Below are 21,093 nucleotides of genomic sequence, written 5' to 3' on the forward strand. Positions count from 1 at the left end.
CATTGTTGCCCTATTCCTGGCAGGTATACATCACCCTATAGAAATCCTGCTCCTGAATGAGAGGTTCCAGGCGTGTGGCAGAGCCCGCTGCTTCTTTCTGTGTTTTTCATAAAGAGGGTCAAGGGGTGAGTGGCACAAGTATTCCCAGCCCTTACCTGGGATGTGCTCACGCCACGCTCCTATACGGGTGTTTCTTACACAGGTGTGTGCATGTGTTTGAGGTTCAGCTTCTCAAACTTTAACAAGCATATGAATCTGCTGGGAGCTGGTTAAAATGCAGGTCTGACTGGGTTGGTCTGGGGTAGGATCTGGATCCTTCCTTCCTTCCTTCCTTTATTTATTTATTTATTCCCTCCTCTCCTCCTCCTCCTCCTCCTCCTTTTTCTTCTTTTCTTTTTTTGGTCATTCTGGGATGGAACCCAGGACTGGTGCATGCTGGGTAAATGTTCTAACACTGAGCCACACCTGCAGTGCAGCTTCTCATTCCTGACCCACGCCTAGGTGACAATGAGGCTGATGGACAGTAAGGCTTTAGGTGGCATGTTCTTTGTGGGGAGACACTCTTAGGTAAAATGTGTCATCAGAAAAGAGAACATGTAGTACAGTTGCTTTTCAAAATGTCTTTCCTTAGGATGACATCAGAAAGCAACACGGCACTCTCATCTCAAGGTAGGACATGTCATGTACTGTACGGGTACTGTGCATTGACTTTCAGAGCCAGGGTCCTTGGGGGAGCAGGAAGCTGCGGGCATCAGGGCAGAGACGTGTAACCTTGATGCCTTCCCACCTTGGCACAGTGAGATGTGGAGGAGAACCCCAGGGGCTCAGAGAGACACCATGCAGGAGCCAGAGGTAAGCCAAGACTGAGCGATGCAGGAAGAGTCACAGAAGCAGAGATGGCCCGTAAGAGAAGAGGGTGAGGTACGGCAGGAATGAGCATCCTACTCTGCATGCTGCTCTGTCAGCAAATGAGAGTCGGACACTGTGACCCACGAGAAGGTTGCAGTGGCCGGGGTGGTTGCCCAGGGATGCCTGGGCAGGAACCAAAAAGGCATGAAAAGGCTGGGTCGGGGGTCCAGTTCCTGAACCCCTGCTTTGGGGAGCCCCCACTGCAGCCTCTTAACCTATATATCTTTCTTGCCCTGGGCACGAGAAAGACTGGAAAGACTGAAAGTCGGTGAGGCTGGCGTGGAGGGGACGGGGGAGGGGAGGGGCTATTCTCAGGACAGGCAGGGCTGACACTGGAGCCCACCTTTTTGACCCCCAGTCTGGGCTCTGGTTTCTTCATTCCAAGACACAGTTGGGGCCTCCTGGGTCCTCGCATGCCAATGTGGGCTCTGGCCTACCCTGGTGGAAAGCCTGAGGAAAGTCCTTCCTGCCCACGTGGCACCAAACCTCTCTTTTATAGAAATGGAGCTGGTTAAGGGAAAGAGCCCGAGACATTGCCCAGGGACTCTCATATCCAGGGAAGGGAAGTCACTTGCTTAAGATCGCATGGGTTTGCTGCAGAGGAGAATGGGCACAGCTCTCTCGCTCCTGGCCAGAGCTCTCGTACAAGTCCCTCCTTGGCTGGAGAAGTGCTAGCCAGGTGGGGGCCGCAGTGCTCCGTTCTCCTAGATATTTTGGACAAGGGTAAGTGGGGAAGCCTTGGCGAGTGGAGTCTCCCAGGGCAGCTAGAGCCGGCTGGCTGCTGTCCCTAGCCCCACACTGTCTATCTGGCCAGGGACCTCTTGAGAATCTACTTGCCTAAAAGAACAGTGACATTTGCAGCCACCACTGTGTTCCTGAGGAATTTACTAACAGGGACAGAATCAACCCAGAAGACAAGCTGCCACTGGGAGAAGACAGTGGGGACAGCCTGTCTAGGGACAAGGACGCCCAAGCTCTTAACCAATATCACCCCACCTGCCCTGCTCTCCATCTGTGGAATTTGCTGCCTGATGGTGTCAAGTGGAACATGAATGTGCTCCTTTGGCCTCGGTGGGGAGAGAGACCCCTTCCAGCCCATCAGGCCTCTTTTCCTTCCCTGGCTCTGCTAGCTAGGCCTCTGGTACCAACCTCGCAGGGGACAGAGCTGCCGAGACCATCCTTGAGCATTGTTTGGGATGAAGGTGGGGAGGAGTCTCTGTCCCACTGCACCTCCCTCTGGGGGTTCCTAAGAGGAAATGCGGAGTCCCTTGCTGTGGGGAGGAGGACAGTGGGGCAGGCTTCCAGCAGACTCACTTCTTTGGCAAACCCACCCTGGCTGATGAGGCGACCCTTTGCTTTTTTCAAAGGTCACACTGTTCTCCTTGGAGCTGCGGGGAGGGAGGTGGCGGTAGGAGGGAGGTGCGTGTGACTTCATTGGCAAGGCAGCAGGAGCTGGAGGCTGGGCGCCTGAATGAGGGATTGTGTGCCACTCCAGGGCTCTGATCCAGGAAACCCAGGGCACCCAAACTCCCGGCACAGAGGTGGTGGCCCTGGTCTCAGGGCACAGAGAATATTCCCCAAGGTGCACATGAGTGGAGCTCGCCTGAGTGAGTAGGGCACCCCTGACCCCTCAGTGCCTCCCACTCAGCAGATGGGGAGAGTGAAGAACACGTGATCTTTCAAAGCCCCAGACGAGCTGGAAGGTGGGCTCAACTAATATGGGAGCATCTGCAGTACCAGGCCCAGGGGGCGAGCTGCTGAGACCCGCTTCCGGGTCCCCTTGGAAGGGCTTGCCTGGCTGCTGCCTCCTGTTCAGCTGCTGTAGACTCACGGGACATGTTGCCATGGCCACGTGCCTGCAGTAGCCGGGAGAGGGGCGTGCTCCCAGCCTGGGTCACCCGAGGACTCGCCTCTCCACCGAGAGGTGTGCCATCGTTTCCTGACTCTGTCCCTTACCTGTGCCTAACCTGTAAGCTAAGGTATACCTGCTTCCTGGATAAGCTGTGAGAATCACGTGCGATAAGATGTGTACAGCATTAAGCTCTCTGCCTGGCAAAGGACAGCTGATTCCAGTGAGTGCCAAGAAGGGCTAAGACGAGGCAGGATTATGAGGTGGGGTGGGACATGTCAAGTGCCAAACGGGAGGTCAAGAGAACAGGGGTTCTTTCCTGATTTTACCACCAATTTGCCCCATGACCCCAAGCAAGAAAGGGCCTGAGTTTCCGTGAACACACCACAGCAGGGACCTCCTGGCCTCCTCACGGACATGGGATGGGGAGTGGCAGGGAGGTTGGGGTGCCCTCCACTCTGCCACAGGCAGGACTTTGGGGATGCTGACTGACCTGCCACATCTCTGTCTTCAGTAGAGTTTAGAAATCTAGATCTGAACACAGACCCCAAAGCCGTCTGTTTGTGGGTTTGCCTTGTGAGAACCTCTCCTTCTCTGGCCCCTGAAGCCTGGAGTGGCGGGTGAGTGAGTGAAAACTGGCAGGAGAGAAATGAGCCTGCGCCACCTTCTTGATAACCCAGTTTCCTCTGTACCCTCTCCTCTCCAGGGACGTGGCCTTATCACGCTCCTTATTAGATGTCTGCCTGGGACCGTTAATGAGAAATGCTGCTCCTTGAGCCAGCTGCAGGCGGTCGCCATGGGAACAGGTCCTGTCCTGTCTCCTCTTCTCCCTCCCCATGTGTCTGCACACACATGCACACATGCTGGGCTCCAGGAGACCAGTAGGGGCCTTGCTTCTGGATTCAACTTAACAGCTCCTACTGGCCTTTGTCTCCCAGAGGTGCCAGTCCTCTGGGGCAGCTATTAATGTTGGTGTGGAATTGGAGGAGGGTCTGCTTGGGGACATCTGAGAGGCTATGTTACTCTCCTAACTGGTCCCCAGGTATCTGTCAACTGGAGGGAGAGTCAGTGTTGACATCATGGAGGTCCCATGTAATCCCGGAGGCCAGGAACAGGGGTCCAAAGCAGTGTGCCCACACTTAAGCACTGCAATGCTAAGACATCCTAGCAGAAGTGCCAGAACTGTGGTCAAGTGGCACATGCCCACAGACAGGACCAAGGAACATGGCTGCCAATCATGGGCCACCTACCAACACAGCAACAGGTAGGCCTCATGGAGACGGCTGTTGGGGCAGCATTATAAGCCCCTTACTTTATGGTTTTGAGGGACAGAGAGCATCCCCCCTGTAAGAAGCAGAACCATACAGATTTTACTTTTCAACATTTCTTGGGCAAGGTTGGAAACAGAAGGTATCCCTGCCTGGTTCTCCCAAGGTACCATTATAATGAAGCTTTATTTGAATGTCTTATTTAGCCAGGACTTTTGCAAAGATAATTCCCCTGTCAACTGGCCCCCAGGGTATCTGTCCTCAACCACTCCAGCTAAGAGGGGCTGAGGGCTCCGCTGTGGATATAGGGTTGTTAGAAAGGCAAGAAAGAGCAACCCACTACACTTGACCTTGGAAATGGCTTTTAAGGGCAAGTCACAACCACAGAGGGCCGTGGAAGTGAGCAGAGGGGAGAACTCCATGTAGCTCTCGGAATTCCAAACTCTGCCACCTTGGGTTCCACTTGGCAGGCTCAGGGCTGCCCAAGCACCAGCCCAGCCACAGCCCCGAGAGCAGCCTCAAACTGCCAAACAAGAACCCCAGTCAATTCTTTGGAGACAAAGTCTGCATTGAATCCCAGAATCCACTGCTACCTCTCCCCAACCTTCAAAAGGACTCAGCTCTCCCCTGACCTTCCCTCCCCTCCCACTCCTCTTCCCAAAATCAGGAGCAAAAAAATAAAAAGGGGCAGGAGCAGAACTCACGATCCATAGGAATCTCGATGGCTCCACCAAGACTGAGGAAGAAGAGGAGGAAGGCTGCATGGACCCAGGGTGGCGGCTGCTGCCTGGCCATCCTCAGCACCAGGCCCAGCTCCCTGCTCCCCAGCCCTTGGGATCTTGTCACCTCGAGTGGCTCTAAGTGCACCTCCCAGGCAGAGCTCAGCTGTGGAAAGAAAAAAAGGAGCAAGTAAGTTTTTCTTGAACTTTTGGTTCGATCCAGGGATCCCACAGACCCTTGAAGGACTCAAGTTCCCTTTGGTCATAGAACAGGGGGGTCCTAGAACAGGCACTTGGAATCCAACAATTTCTGGTGTGGGGAACTCTCCTGGGCACTGTAGGATGTTTAGCAGCATCACTGGGCTCTGCTTGCCAGATGCCAGAAGTGCCCACTCCTGCTACTAGGCAAAAATGTCTGCAGACACTGCACCTGTCCAGGAGGGCAGAGCTACCCCAACTGAAAACCACTGTTGTAGATGGTTCGATGCGTAACTGCAGAGATCAGTTACAGAAACAAACGGGGTCCACGGTCCAGCATCCAGAAGATGCCAGGCACTGGGCTGTAAGAAACACGCCAACCTCACAGCCTCCCTGAGCCATGTGCTCAGTGTGCCTGGGACTCTGAGTAGGGCACAGAGACAAGACCACAGTGATGACCTCTGACCCCAGGGATCACAGGTTGGATAGTGAAACCTAGTTGTCCACAGGATGTGTTTCTTTCTTTTCTTTCCTTCTTTCTCCTTTTCTTTTTTTGTGCACCTTTTAAAAAATTTTTATTGGTACATTGTACATAATAATGGGATTCATTATGCTGTATTCGTACAGATTTTTTTTTTTTTTTTTTTGGTATCAGGGATTGAACCCAGGGGTGCTTAACCACTGAACCACATCCCCAGTTCTTTTTTTTTTTTTTCTATTTTATTTAGAGACAGGGTCTCACTGAGTTGCTTAGGGCCTCACTAAATTGCTGAGGCTGACTTTGAACTCAAATCCTTATTTGAGCCTCCCAAGCCACTGGGATTACAATTCACTTGCTCTACTCTACTGATCTCCCTTCTATTATTATTATTTTAATTAGTGCATTATAATTACATATATATGCAGGATTCATTGTGATTTATTTGTACACAGACATAGCCTAATTTGGTGGATTTCATTCCCCAGTAATTCCCTATGTCTTCCCCTTCTCCCTCCCTTCTGATTCTCTTCTTCTACTGAATTGGTCTTCCTTCTATTTTTTTGAGATCTCTTTTTTATTCCTTTGTGCTGCTTCCTCTCTCTCTCTAGCTTTCACATGTGAGGGAAAACATCTGACCCTTGGCTTTCCAAATCTGGCTTACATTACTCGGCATGATGTTCTCTAGTTTCATCTATTTACCAGCAAATGACATAAGTTCATTCTTCTTTAAGGTTGAGTAAAACTCCATTGTGTGTACACCACATTTTCTTTATCCATTTGTTTGCTGACAGGCGTCTAGGCTGGTTCCATAACTTGATTATTGTGAATTGTACTGCTATAAACACCAGTATACATCACGGTAGTATTCTGATTTTAGTTCTTTGGATAAATATAAGAAGTAGACAGTTGGGTCATATGGTGGTTTCATTCCTAGTCTTTTGAGGCATCTCCATCCTGCCTTCCAAAGTGGTTCTTGGAATTCACAGTCCTGCCAACAATGTATAAGTGTACCTTTTCCCCAGCATCCACTCCAAAGATTACTGCCATTTATATTCTTAATGATTGCCATTCTAACAGGAGTGAGATGAACTCTCAGTGTAGTTTTGATTTGCAAAACTACCCTGATTGCTAAGGATGTCGAACATTTTTTTCATATATTTGTTGGCCATTTGTATTTCTTCTTTTGAGAAATGTCTGTTTAGAAAACTTGCCCATTTCTGGATTAGGTTATTTTTTTGTTTTGTGGGTTTTTGTTGTTCAGTTTTTTGAGCAATTTATATATTCTGGATACTAATTCCCTGTCAGAAGAGTGGTTGGCAAAGATCTCCCATTCTGTAGGCTCTCTTTTCACACTCTTAATTGTTTCCTTTGCTGTGCAGAAGCTTTTTAATTTGATGCCATCTCACTTAGTGCTTCTCAGCTTTATTTCTTGAGCTGTAGGAGTCTTATTAAGGAAGCTGGTGAGAATGTGTTTGTTTTAAAATTTTTCCCATATTTTATTGGTGCATTATAGTTGTACATAATGGTGGGATTTGTTGTTACATAGTCATACATGTACACAATATAACAATATAATTTGGCTAGGGCCATTCCCCAGTAGAAAATGTGTTTTTATTTATTTATTTTTTTTATTTTTTGGTACCAGGGATTGAACCTAGGGGCACTTAACCACTGAACCACATCCCCAGTCCTTTTTATGTTTTATTTAGAGATAGGATCTTACTAAATTGCTTAGGGCCTCGCTAAGTTGCTGAGGCTAGTCTTGAACTTTTGATCCTCCTGCTTCAGCCTCCCGAACCCCTGGGATTACAAGCGTGTGCTACCGCACCCAGCTTGAGAATGTGTTTTCTTTTCTTTTTTTAAACCTTTTTTCTCATTATAGGTGGACACAGTACCTTTGTTTTATTTATTCTTATGTAGTGCTGAGGATTGAACCCAGTGCCTCACACACTCTAGGCAAGTGCTTTACCACTGAGCTACAACCCCAGCCCCCGAGAATGTGTTTTCAGTGAGTGATTTCTGCAGATATTTTATGCAGCTAAGGTGTGGTGGTCCTGGAATTTTGTACCTTTAAAGGTGATGAGACAGTGATCCAGAAGAAACAGGCTTCATGTGGTGAGGCACATGAGCAACACTGACCAGAGCTCAGAGCTCACATTTCCAAGCACAAGAAACCACTGCTGGGCTTACGGGGTAAAGTTAAAAACCGCTGTCCAAGGAGCCTCGCCAGATCCTTAAGACACTAACCTCCTTCCCCTCCTCCTGAGAGAGAAGCATACGAATGACCTGCAGCTGAGACTCAAGGACCTCACTGCGAGACTGTCTGAGGCTCTGATATGGTTCTTAAAAACTGGTCCAGCTTGGTGTTCTATCACGGGTCAAGTCCAAGGGGAAGGCAGGAGGGGGCATCTCCAGAACTCCTTCAGCTTCCTTGGACTAACAGCTGCCCATCAAATGGACACTTAGTTCTCCTGCCCCTTTTGTATTTGACAGTTTGACATGTACTGTCAACTGCCTACAACCACCCAACCATCCTGATGGAGGAGGGAGAGGATGGGGTGGGAAAGTGCTCCGGGGGGCAAGACCATCCTTCTGGAGACCTGGAATAGGAAGTGGGTCACTGATGGCTGAAACAGGATGAGGTGCCTTCCTGTGCCCAGATGGGGGACAGGCCGAAGGACTCTGATTCACAGTTCAGCAGTTGCTTTCCTGGGAGCTGAGCCCAACGCCAGCCCAACCTCGTGCGCACCTCTGGGCTCCCTCCACAGCCTCCCTTCGCAAGCTACCTCCTTGGTCTTGAGCACCATCATTTCATGCCAGGGTTTCTGCAACAGCTTTCCTAAGTGCTCTTCCTGCTTCCGCCCTTGCCCTGGACTCCTTCTCCACCCATGACCAGAACTGTTCTTTCTAAAGTGCAGATTAAACATGCCACTTCCCTAGTCCGGCTCTCGAGAGCTCACGGCTGCCTGAAAGCTAACACCAGGGGCAGAGGCCTGCACCATGAGCCCCCCACCCGGCTCCTCTCATCACCCTCTCCTGTGTTGTGTCCCCCCAGCTTGGCTCTCCCAGCAGGCCCCTGGTGCACCGAGCTCTGTCCTGACCACTGACTCGTACAGATAAACCTCGTCCAGACACTCATCGAGTCTGTCCTTTCTTAGGATTTGTCAAGTGTGACACAAAGGTCCCTCCTCTGTGCTCCTGTACACCCTCCACTCCCCACATTAGGGCACTTTTCACCCTGTTTTCACTCCAAAAATCACTTGTCTGTCTTCCCTATAAAAGCGAAGGCTCTATAAAGGAAGGTGCTCTCTCTGATTTACTGTTGTATTCTTAGCATCGATCACCAATCCAAAGATGCAACAGGCCCTTAAAAATAGTGAATATACGAAAGGATGAAAAATTGAACAAATGAATGACTGAATGAAATCAGAACCCATTCAATAAATGGGCTATGGAAATGGGCAGACACTTCACAGAAGAAGATATACAGGTGAAAAACAAATATATGAAAAAGTGCTCATCATCCCTAGTAATTAGAGAAATGCAAATTAAACCACCCTAAGATTTCATCTAACTCCAATTAGAATGGCTATTATCAAGAACACAAGCAAACTCAGAGCTGAAATCAACAAAATTGAAACAAAAGAAACAATACAAAAAATTGACAAAATAAATAGTTGGTTCTTCGAAAAAATAAACAAAATTGATAAACCTTTAGCCACACTAACAAAGAGAAGACGAGAGAAAACCCAAATCACTAAAATTCAGAATGAACAAGGAAATATCACAACAGACACGACTGAAATACAAAACATAATTAGAAGCTATTTTGAAAATCTATACTCCAACAAAATAGAAAATTTCAAAGACATCAACAGGTTTCTAGAGACATATGAATTGCCTAAACTGAACGAGGAGGACATACACAATTTAAATAGACCAATTTCAAGTAATGAAATAGAAGAAGTCGTCAAAAGCCTACCAACAAAGAAAAGTTCAGGACCAGATGGGTTCTCAGCCGAGTTCTACAAAACCTTTAAAGAAGAGCTCATTCCAATACTTCTCAAAGTATTCCATAAAATAGAAGAGGAGGGAACCCTCCCACACTCATTCTATGAAGCCAATATCACCCTGATACCTAAACCAGACAGAGACACATCGAGGAAAGAAAATTTCAGACCAATATCCTTAATGAACATCGACGCAAAAATTCTCAACAAAATTTTAGCAAATCGCATACAAAAACATATTAAAAAGATAGTGCACCATGATCAAGTGGGTTTCATCCCAGGGATGCAAGGTTGGTTCAACATCAGGAAATCAATAAATGTAATTCACCATATCAATAGGCTTAAAGTCAAGAATCGCATGATTATTTCAATAGATGCAGAAAAAGCATCTGATAAAATACAGCACCCCTTCGTGCTCAAAACACTAGAAAAAATAGGGACAGTGGGAACATTCCTTAACATTGTAAAGGCCATCTATGCTAAGCCCATGGCTAATATCATTCTAAATGGTGAAAAACTGAAAGCATTCCCCCTAAAAACTGGAACAAGGCAGGGATGCCCTCTTTCACCACTTCTTTTCAATATTGTCCTTGAAACTCTAGCCAGAGCAATTAGACAGACCAAAGAAATTAAAGGGATACGAATAGGAAAAGAAGAACTCAAACTATCCCTATTTGCTGATGATATGATTATATACTTAGAGGAACCAGAAAATTCCACCAGATCTCATAAGTGAATTCAGTAAAGTAGCGGGATATAAGATCAATGCACATAAATCTAAGGCATTTTTATACATAAGTGATGAATCTTCAGAAAGAGAAATTAGGAAAACTACCCCATTCACAATAGCATCGAAAAAAATAAAATACTTGGGAATCAATCTCACAAAAGAGGTGAAAGACCTCTACAATGAGAACTACAGAACACTAAAGAAAGAAATTAAAGAAACCTTAGAAGATGGAAAGATCTCCCATATTCTTGAATAGGAAGAATTAATATTGTCAAAATGGCCATACTACCAAAAGTGCTATACAGATTCAATGCAATTCCATTTAAAATCCCAATGATGAACCTTACAGAAATAGAGCAAGCAATTATGAAATTCATCTGGAAGAATAAAAAACCCAGAATAGCTAAAGCAATCCTTGGCAGAAAGAGTGAAGCAGGGGGTATCACAATACCAGATCTTCAACTCTACTACAAAGCAATAGTAACAAAAACGGCATGGTATTGGTACCAAAATAGAAAGGTGGATCAATGGTACAGAATAGAGGACATGGACACAAACCCAAATAAATACAATTTTCTCATACTAGACAAAGGGGCCAAAAATATGGAATGGAGAAAAGATAGCCTCTTCAACAAATGGTGCTGGGAGAATTGGAAATCCATATGCAACAGAATGAAACTAAACCCATATCTCTCACCATGCACGAAACTAAACTCAAAATGGATTAAGGACCTCGGAATCAGACCAGAGACCTTGCATCTTATAGAAGAAAAAGTAGGTTCAGAGCTTCAACATGTCGGCTTAGGACCAGACTTCCTCAACAGGACTCCCATAGCACAAGAAATAAAAGCAAGAATCAATAACTGGGATAGATTCAAACTAAAAAGCTTTCTCTCAGCAAAGGAAACTATCAGCAATGCGAAGAAAGAGCCTACAGAGTGGGAGAAAATCTTTGCCAATCATACTTCAGCTAGAGCACTAATCTCCAGAATCTATAAAGAACTCAAAAAACTCTACACCAAGAATGCAAATAATCCAATCGACAAATGGGCTAAGGAAATGAATAGACACTTCACAGAAGAAGATCTACAAGCAATCAACAAACATATGGAAAAATGTTCAACATCTCTAGTAATAAGAGAAATGCAAATCAAAACCACCCTAAGATTCCATCTCACCCCAATTAGAATGGCAATTATCAAGAATACAAGCAACAACAGGTGTTGGCGAGGATGTGGGGAAAAAGGTACACTCATACATTGCTGGTGGGGCTGCAAATTAGTGCAGCCACTCTGGAAAGCAGTGTGGAGATTCCTTAGAAAACTTGGAATGAACCCACCATTTGACCCAGCTATCCCACTCCTTGGCCTATATCCAAAGGACTTAAAATCAGCATACTACAGAGATACAGCCACATCAATGTTCATAGCTGCTTAGTTCACAATAGCCAGATTGTGGAACCAACCTAGATGTCCTTCAATTGATGAATGGATAAAGAAACTGTAGTACATATATACAATGGAATATTACTCAGCCATAAAGAATGATAAAATTATGGGATTTGCAGGCAAATGGATGAAATTGGAGAATATCATGCTAAGTGAAATAAGCCAATCTCAAAAAACCAAAGGACGAATGATATTGCTAATAAGTGGATGATGACACATAATGGGGGGTGGGAGGGGTTAGTGTTAGGGTTAGAGTTAGGGTTAGGGAGGGGGGCAAGAATGGAGGAAGGAAGGACTGTATAGAGGGAAAAGAGTGGTGGGAGGGGTGGGGGGAAGGGAAAAAATAACAGAATGAATCAAAGAACATTACCCTATGTAAATTTATGATTACACAAATGGTATACCTTTACACCAGCCATGTACAAACAGAGAAACAACATGTATCCCATTTGTTTACAATAAAAAAAAAAAAGAACACAAGCAATAATAAGTGTTGGTGTGGATGTGGGAAAAAGGCACACTCATACATTGCTGGTGAAGTTGCAAATTGGTGCAGCCACTCTGGAAAGCAGTATGGAGATTCCTCAGAAAACTTGGAATGGACCCACCATTTGACCCAGCTATCCCACTCCTTGGTTTATACCCAAAGGACTTAAAATCAGCATACTACAGTGATGCAGCCACATCAATGTTCATAGCAGCTCAATTCACAATAGCTAGATTGTGGAACCAACTTAGATGCCCTTCAACTGATGCATGGATAAAGAAACTGTGGTATATATACAGAATGGAATATTACTCAGCCATAAAGAAGAATAAAATTATGGCATTTGCTGGTAAATGGATGAAGTTGGAAAATATCATGCTAAGTGAAATAGGCCAAGCCCCCAAAAACCAAAGGCTGAATGCTTTCTCTGATAAGTGGATGACAATATATAATGAGGGGGTTGGGGGGGGGAGAGAAGAATGAAGGAACTTTGGATGGTGTAGAAGAAAATGGAGTGGAAGGGGGTGGAGGAAAGAAAGATAGTAGAATGAAACAGATAGTATTACCCTAGGTATATGTATGATTACATGAATGGTGTGAATCTACATTATGTACAACCATAGAAATGAAAAGTTGTACCCCATTTGTGTATAATGAATCAAAATGCAGTCTGTAAAAATAAAAAAGATTTTAATTAAAAAAAGAAGAAGAAAAAAAAGAAATCAGAAGCCACTTCAATGGTGGTTTTTTTTTTTAACCTCGTGTTTCCCTAGGAAACCACCAGGCGGCGTAAGAGAGCACATGCGGTGAACCTGGGGGCATCCTGTGAAGACCACCAGGTGAGGGAGGAAAACTCCCTCCCTGCAGGTAAGATGCTGCATCTGGTCAGGAAAACAACCAACTGGAAGAGGGCTAGGAGAGTAGAATGGGGGTCTTGGTTCTTCCTCTTAACTATCTAAGATGGTCCTTACACTGTCCCCCACCAGAACCAGACTCTCCAGCTGAGGAAGCCTGCACCAGGGGAAGGCTCGGCCTTTCTTCTGGGGGGACAGTGGGGGCAGCCCCAGGTTTGACTTCATGACCACCGTGTTTTGCTCAAGATTGGCCAAGAAGTTAGGGAGTGATGGGAAAGGGGGGGATATTTTATTTGGAGCATCTTGATGGAACTAGGAAATCAGAAACTGTTTATTACCCAGAAACACACTGGCAAATGTCCAATTGTTTAGGACGTTTTAAACTCACAATCTAACAACATGGTACAAAAAAGATCATTGAGATAATCAGTTTTAGCTACCTAGCGATTCTCTTCTCCTCTCTCTGGAACTCAATTTTCCCACCCATATCTCAAAAGAGAGAGAGAATTTAAAAACTTGTTAGTTTTACACAATGCCCCTGCTTTTTAGATGAGGAAGCAAGAGCCCAGAAAGGGGATGTGACTTGCTGAGGATCACTCAACTAGTGAGGCTAGGAAGAAAACCCAGAGGTGATCCCACCCGATTTCCTTATCTTTTGATATACAGGAAATCCCAGAGTGGAATTGCTATTTTACAAAGAAATGTATAGGCAGTTCCTCAAAAGGTCAAACATAAAATTGCCATATGACCCTGATATTCGGTTCCTGAGTATATGTCCAAACTGATTAAAAACAGGCACTCACTCAAACAAGTACATGTGAGCACCTGTGCGCTGCAGCCTCTTTCACGATAGTCAAAAGGCAGAAATGGCCCAGACACCATTAACAGGTGAACGGAGAAAAAGAGATCAGGATACACCTACACGCATATGATTCAGCCACGGAAAGGGATGAAATACAGGTGATAGTGCAAGAGCCCGCACGCAAGGGGTCACCTACTAAATGACCCCATGTCTGAATTTCACAAAAGAAATATCCAGAATCGGCCGGGCATGGTGGCACATGCCTGTCATCCCAGTGGCTCAGAGGCTGAGGTAGGAGGATCGCAAGTTCACAGCTAGCCTCAGCGACTTACCAAGGCCCGAAACAACTCAGTGAGACTCTGTCTCTAAAAATACAAAAAGGGCTGGGGATGTGGCTCAGTGGATAAGCACCCTGGGTTCAATCCCTCATAGAAAAAAAAAAAAAAAAAATCCAGAATAGGTAAATACCTAGAGACAGAACTCTAGAACTCCGATTGGTGGTGACCAGAGGCAGAGTCCCAGAGGGGACAGAGGAGTGACTGCTTAAAGGAGACAGGTTTCCTTGGAGATGATGAAAATGTTTTGGAGCTAGAGAGAGGTGGTGGCTGCACATGCTAAGAATGTGTTAAACGTCACCGAAGGATGCTCTAATATGGCTTACATGAGTATCACCTCAACAAAAAAGAAAGGTATGATGACGGCCTCTACAGTGTGCTCATAAAGACGACAGGGCAGAGGCTGAGGAGGGCGGGCTACTCCGCGTGGACACACAGGGCCCTCAGCACCGAGGACAGGTGCGTGTTCTGCAACCCTTCCCAGACATGGAGCGGAGGTTCCGTGCAGTCACAGGAAGGGAGGCCTGGGGGTGTGAGTGCAGAGGAACCTCAGAAGGAAGCCCCACATCAGCAGGCTCCAAGTTCCCCCATCCCGATAACCAGGAAGAAGGGGCGTGGGCTCCTGACCTGCAGCAATGGGGTCCACATCCCACCTCAGCCCATGGCCTCCCAGCCCGCCTCCCAGTCCGTCTCCCAGTGGATCCAGTCACATTGTTCTCCCAACCCTTCCAACAACACAAGCAGTGAATGCCCAGGGGTGAAGCACCATGTCCAGGTGGGGACTGTGTCAGTTCGGTGGGCAGCTGCGGAGGACGAGGAGAAGCCTGTGTCCTAGGAGGGGAATTGCAGGGGAAAGGGCCAGTCGAGGTTGAAGGAGAGGGGACATCACGACTGTCACAGAACGTTGCATGAGGGGGAGGAATTTTTCCTTGCTGTCGTTCCGATTCACAGGGGCAAAACTAGGTCCAAGCAGGAGAAAGTTCCAGAGAGGAGGTGTTTCTCTGAGATACGTGGAGATGATCTCATCCAAGGCATGAAGCCACTGGTGCAAATTAAACCCACCACCCACACGTGCTGCGAATGTGTGTTTGAAGATCCTTTAATATCCAATCAAACAGAGGAGAGGTGGATGTTGAGGGCATAAAATCGCATGGGGACAGAGGAAGTTAAAGAACAAAAATGAATACCTCCTAAAGGGAAATCTTGTGTGGACTTACAAGAACATGATGAGTTCAGTTCTCGCCTGTGTCTTCTCCATCCCCACCCTCCACACACTCAGAAAGAAAAGAAAAAGAACAGGGGTACCCCAACCCCAAATGTTTTGCTGCCTTAAGTAGTGATGCTTGGAAGGTGTGTTACCAACAATGTTCCCCCACGTGGAGGGTATTTTGCAGAAATTACCTGGGCGCTATTTAAACATGCAAGTTCCTAGACTCTCAACCTTCTAGGCAGGGGTCACATGAGATCTTTTTCTCTTAGCTTGGTGAATCTGCATGCCCACGGAAGCTGTTATCTTACACAGGGATGGCCCACACACTCCAGCAACCCGCCTGAGCGCAAAGCTTTGACATTTGCAAGTCTTGTGAGAGAATCAGATTCAGAATGGCTGAGATGCGGTGTATGAGAGTTGGGTCATGATCTGCCACCAGGGAACAGGGGAGACCAACGGACACGACAGCCTCTTGGTTCAGTTTGAGGGCACTGACCATGCAGCCAGACTGCCTGTCTGAAGCCACTCCCCCCACCTACAAGGCGGGAGACCCTGGGCATTACTGATCCCTTACAGCTTTGTACTTCTCATCTGAAAGGTGGAGTAATATCAGCACCATCCCAGGGGCTGCTGGGATTCAATGCATGATTCCTGCGGAAAGCAGGTAGCCACCATGGGGCACAGAGCAAGAAGCCCGAGGAAGGCTAGCTGTAGCCACGGAGCAGGATTTGAGCTCACAAGAGATGAAAGGACATGTTCCAGTTACCTATGTGACATTATCAATATTAGTAGTAAGTAGCTATATGAATTATTCATCTATGATCACAAAAATAGAAAATTCCTTTTCCTTCTTTCCGGGTCCTGATTTGCTTGCTTTCCCCAGATCGGGGCGGGGCGGAGGGTGGTGTTGATTCCACAAGCTGTCCCTGGCAGACGGTCGAGATGCCCACAGCTCCCTCCCACAAGCTGTCGCCGTCGGGAGCTCCCCACATTCCCATGGCCCCATTCTGAGCAGGCTGTGCTGGTGGTCACGACAGATCTGAGTGACGGGGAGGAAAGACTGGCAGCCCCGAGACATGGCCCAGCTGGCAGCCCTTCGCCTGGTGGGGCGGGAGCTGCCGCAGGGTCCTGGGCAGCTGTCTGTGGGCATTCATTCATAGAGCAGACCGACCTGGCGGCAGGCCCTGCTCTAGAAATCACACGTGTGGGGCACGGACAGCTTCTCTGCTCTCACGGAGCCTATGTCTCAGGGGGGAAGAAAGAGAAAAAATGTATAAAAAGAAGAGAAAAAGAAAGAAAGAAAAAAAAAAAAAAAAAACAGGTGGCAACAAGTACAAAGAAGAAAGTACAATCCACCTGCAGGTGTGCACAGGAGCTTCACTGGTAATTGCTGAAACTCCAGCCCCTGGGATGTCCTGCAGTAGGCGACTGGATCATCAGTATGGTGCGTCCAGACAACGAATATCATTCAGTGCTGAAAGGAGACGAGCTAACATGCTGTGAAAGACGTGGAGGGAACTTAAACACCTATTACCGAGGGAAAGAAGCCAGTCGGAAAAGGCTACCGACAGTGTGGTTCTTATGCCATTCTGGAAAGGGTGTAACTGTGAAGACAGCAGAAAGATCAGCGTTTGCCAGAAGCTGGGGGAGGGAGGGATGAAACGACCCTGTAGGATGCATGAATTGTTGATTAATGTCATTATAAAAGTGTCCAAACCCAAGGAACATTCAGCACCAAGAGCGAACCCGAATGAAAGCTGTGGACTCTGGGTGGTCACCACATAACCAATGGAGAGGGTGGAGGGTGGTGAGGAGGGAGAGCCCATGCATGTGGAGGGCAGGGAATGCAGAGGAACTTTCTGTACCTTCCTCAGTTTTACTGTGAACATAAAACTGAAAGAAAGAAAGAAAGAAAGAAAGAAAGAAAGAAAGAAAGAAGAAAGAAAGAAGAAAGAAAGAAAGACAGAAAGAAAGAAAGAAAGAAAGAAAGAAAGAAAGAAAGAAAGAAAGAGGGAAGGAAGGAAGGAAGGAAGGAAGGAAGTCAGTCATAACAGTACGGTGTGACAAAGGGAAGGGAGTGGCCAAGGAAGGCCTTTGGAAGGAGGTGACATATGACCAAGTGGCAGGAAGGAGCCAAAGTTATAAAGACAGGTCAGAAAAACGCTCCAAGCAGGAAGAACTGCTTGTGCAAAGGCCCTGTGGCAGGAATCAGGTTGGCACATGTGATGAACTGAGAGAAGCCAAAGTAGCTGGGGCTGGAAGGACACACAGAGAGGAATGGAAGAAGTCATGGTCAGAGAGGAAGACAAGGGCATGCTCACTAAGGGCTTTGAAGGCCAAAGTAAGGAGCTCAAATAGTATTCAGAGCATGATAGGTAGATACAGTAAGGTTTTAAGCAGAAGTGACATCATGAGATCTGTTTGTAAAGACCACTCTGGCTGTAGAGGCCCAGTGCTGATGGGCACAAGGGGAAGTATGCAGTCAGTTATGGGCTCTGCAGCCTTCGGGTGAGGCTGGCCCCTCAGCTTCCACCCCAAACACTCCATTGCCATTTCGACCTCATCACCCGGGGCAGCCAGCACCCGGCCATGAGGGTTTGACAGGGAGAATTCAGCGGGTGAGGATCGAGCTAGGGATCTCTCCAGACTCTTCTAGCACCGGGCTTCCCCCTGATCCAGAGGCATCAGCGGGTCTCTGGCAGAGCCTCAGGTGCTCGCTCCGCGGGAGGTTTGGAGGGAGGAGAGCAGGCGGCTCTCGGGTCCCTTTGCTCCCTCTCACCAGAGTTGCTTTCCAGCTGCTGCTTTTACCCTGGGGATTTGCATAAGGCCATGTTTGGAGAAAGGACCGGACCACACAGGACAAAAAGACCCTGACCCACCAGCCCTGCAGCAACCAGCAAGAACGTGCGAGGTTTGGTCTGTGACTCTCAGCTTCCAACTCAAAACCAACCAGGGAAAAACAAGTACCTTCCCAGAACAATTGTGGAAGATGCCCTGCTTCTGGGCAGCCTGCCTCCCGGCGCCCTGGAAGCCTTCCTTTCCTCATGGTGAAGCTCCCCAGCTTTCCCTGGACCACGCCTTCCCATCAAGCCTGGAGCAGGCCCAACGTGCTCCCGGAGCACTGTGGGATATTCTCCCTGGAATGCGAGCTGGATCTTGGTGTCAGTCCATTGTTTTCCCCTAATGCACCAGGAATTCCTTGGGCCTGGAGACAGCAGTGTCTTATCCAACCTGCACGACGTCAAGCACACAGGGCCCAGCAGACACTGACCGGGTGCCCACCCAGGTCCTCTCTCTCCGCCCCCATCCCTGGCAGCCACGGATTTCTTTGTAGCATCTCTCTCCTTCCCTTTCTCAGTGTGACCCCTGCCCGGTTCCAGGGCTGCACCCTGGGTGAGTTTACGCCAGTCGGCCTGCCCTATCCTCCTACCACATGACCGGTGTAGAAATGGGTCTCCATTCCAGCAAGAGGTGACATCATTCGTGGAGACACTGGCTGAGACTTCTAGGATTCTGGGGAAGGCAAGTCTTCTCTCTCTTCTGAAAGAGACTCTGGGGGAGACTCGCAGGGGGGAGGCTGGAGCTGTTGGGGTGGGAGTGGGGGGGATATGCGTGTGAAATACGAGAATAATCCAATGCCACAAAAGGCAGAGAGGACAGCGGCACCTGATGCTTTGTGCCACTGAGTTGCCGACTGAGCGTTCTCTGAAGCGTGCCTTATTGTGGATCTTTACCTACACTTTGTGTATGTTAAAAATCTCTTTCGTGTGTAAGTCAGTTGGAGTTGGATTGTCTATCACTTGTAACTGATGGTGGTGCCAGAACCGGAAATGGGCCAGCGTGCTGGGTGAACGCCTCAGCTTCCCGGGCCTCGGCCTTCCTTCTGCATAGAAGGGGTGTCCCCCCTCCTGCCCTTGACCATGAACTACACCTCTTTCCAGATTCCCCAAACTCTTCTCAACTGACTCCCTCCTCCGCGGAGGCACACCTCCAAGCTTCCGCTCATTTCTGTTGGTGGTACCCACCCAAGTCACTCGAGCCAGACCTGGGCATGGCCCCAGTCCACTCGTTTCACAGTCCACACCCGGGCAGGCACCAGGCTCTGGTCTACCTCCAGCGTCTCTCCTGCCCTTCTGCACGGCTCCACGCGGCTTCCCTTTCACGCTCCCGACTCTGACTATGGCGACAGTCCCCTGCCCGCGTGGTCCCAGCCGCTCAAGTGGCTAGTGCGGTACTTTCCCGGCTACCTCCGTCTGACCACCTCAGAGCTCCTGTGAGAGCCTCTTCCTCGGGCTCCATTATCTGTAAGATGGAACCCAAACTCCAAGCGTAGCATACGAGGTTCTTGGAGCTCAGCCCCCTGCCAGCCTCCCCAGCCCCACCCAAACCTACTGCTCCCTGTGCCACGCCACATCACTCGCCACCTCCTTCCTTCACGGGGCCACCCTCCCTGCTGGGAGGCCGGCCCTCCTCCCCGTGTGGTCATTCCAGCTGAGTCTTCAAGACCCTGCCGGCTCTGGTGCACCCCCCGCCCTACCTCCGCTCTACCGCGGACCCGCCTCTCTGGGTCGTGGCACACTGTGGGAAAACTGAAAACTAAGAGCCAGAAACCTTGTTGATGAAGGTCCAGATAGTAAGTAGTTGCCTCTTGCTGGCCTCGAGACCCATTCCTATGCTGGTCGTGGTGGTAGGACAGGTAGGAGGACTAACCAGGGTGTAGTCTGTCACCACCATTGAACTTGACCTTTGGGAGTGTGAAAGAAGCCCTAGACACTGAGCGGATGGGCATGGATGTGTTCCAATAAAACTTTATTTAAAAAAAAAAAAACAGGCAGTAGGCTGGAATTGTTGTAGTTGCTTAACTTTTTTCTCCTCCTTGTGAAATTCCTGAGGCTCTGACCGTGCCCTGTTCATTGTATCCTGGTGCTGACAGGGAATGTATGGAATGGAGGATCCAAGCAAAGGTCTCAATCCTGCCACTTATTATTATTTTGAAAGTCTGTTCGTTCTTTTTTTAAAATCTCAAAAATGGAAATCCATTTTCCTGTTTCGTCAGCTTCCAGTTATGGAGGTGGGGGCACTGGGGATTGAATCTAGGAGCACTTTACCACTGAGTTACACCCCTAGCCCTTCTTAATTTTTATTTTGAGACAGGGTCTTGCTAAGTTTGAGGTTGGCCTCAAACTTGTGATCCTCCTGCCTCAGCCTCCTGACTCTGGTGGTAGCTGTGAAAAATCAAATGAAGAGACTATACTGGGATGTGTGGCACAGGGCAGGCATAAACTGCTTTCCCTTTTCCACTGCCTTCCTTCCTTTGTGCTCAAGTGACTCCACTCAAAGCAAGACCTTTCTGTTTTCTCTGAATATAGAGTAGATCTAATCCAAGAGAGGCCAGCGATCACCCCACCAGGTGGTGGGTCTGGGGCTTGGCTGCAGGTCGCTCTCTCCCTACAACACCCCCCAGCTCTGGGAGTGCAGCCCAGGGGTGAGGTGCTAAGCCCTCTCCTCCTCCTCCTGCTTGCCATCTCCCAGATTCCTGATCCACAGCTGCCTCTGGGCTGGGCACAGTGAGAGAGGGGGACAGTGTAACAGAAGGGGACACTGTCTAGTCTCCAAGGCCTCCCTGAGATTGGAGGACTGTTTCTGAATTACTGTCAACAGGCCCTGATGACTGGTAGTAGACATAGAAGATGGCACCAAGATTTTTTGGTTGAGAAACGGAACTAAGATGCTCATAATTGGCATCAAGAATACAGATGGGGGAGTAAGTCTGGTGGTTGGTGCACAGGGGGA

The 21,093-nt window shown here is 48.1% G+C and overlaps 1 protein-coding gene across 16 annotated transcripts in view; it reads right to left on the minus strand.

Moving 5' to 3' along the window:
• The window catches only part of Nfasc (neurofascin), a 180,251-nt gene that overhangs the window by 68,842 nt on the left and 90,316 nt on the right, over nucleotides 1-21,093 (minus strand). For all 16 annotated transcript variants that reach the window (XM_047520261.1, XM_047520250.1, XM_047520262.1 and 13 more), the window contains one exon: nucleotides 4,731-4,911. In XM_047520261.1, coding sequence (XP_047376217.1) covers nucleotides 4,731-4,911 — 181 coding nt within the window. The remainder of the gene's footprint in view (nucleotides 1-4,730; nucleotides 4,912-21,093) is intronic.

This window comes from Sciurus carolinensis, chromosome 12 (assembly GCF_902686445.1).
Source record: "Sciurus carolinensis chromosome 12, mSciCar1.2, whole genome shotgun sequence".
NCBI classification, from domain to species: domain Eukaryota; kingdom Metazoa; phylum Chordata; class Mammalia; order Rodentia; family Sciuridae; genus Sciurus; species Sciurus carolinensis.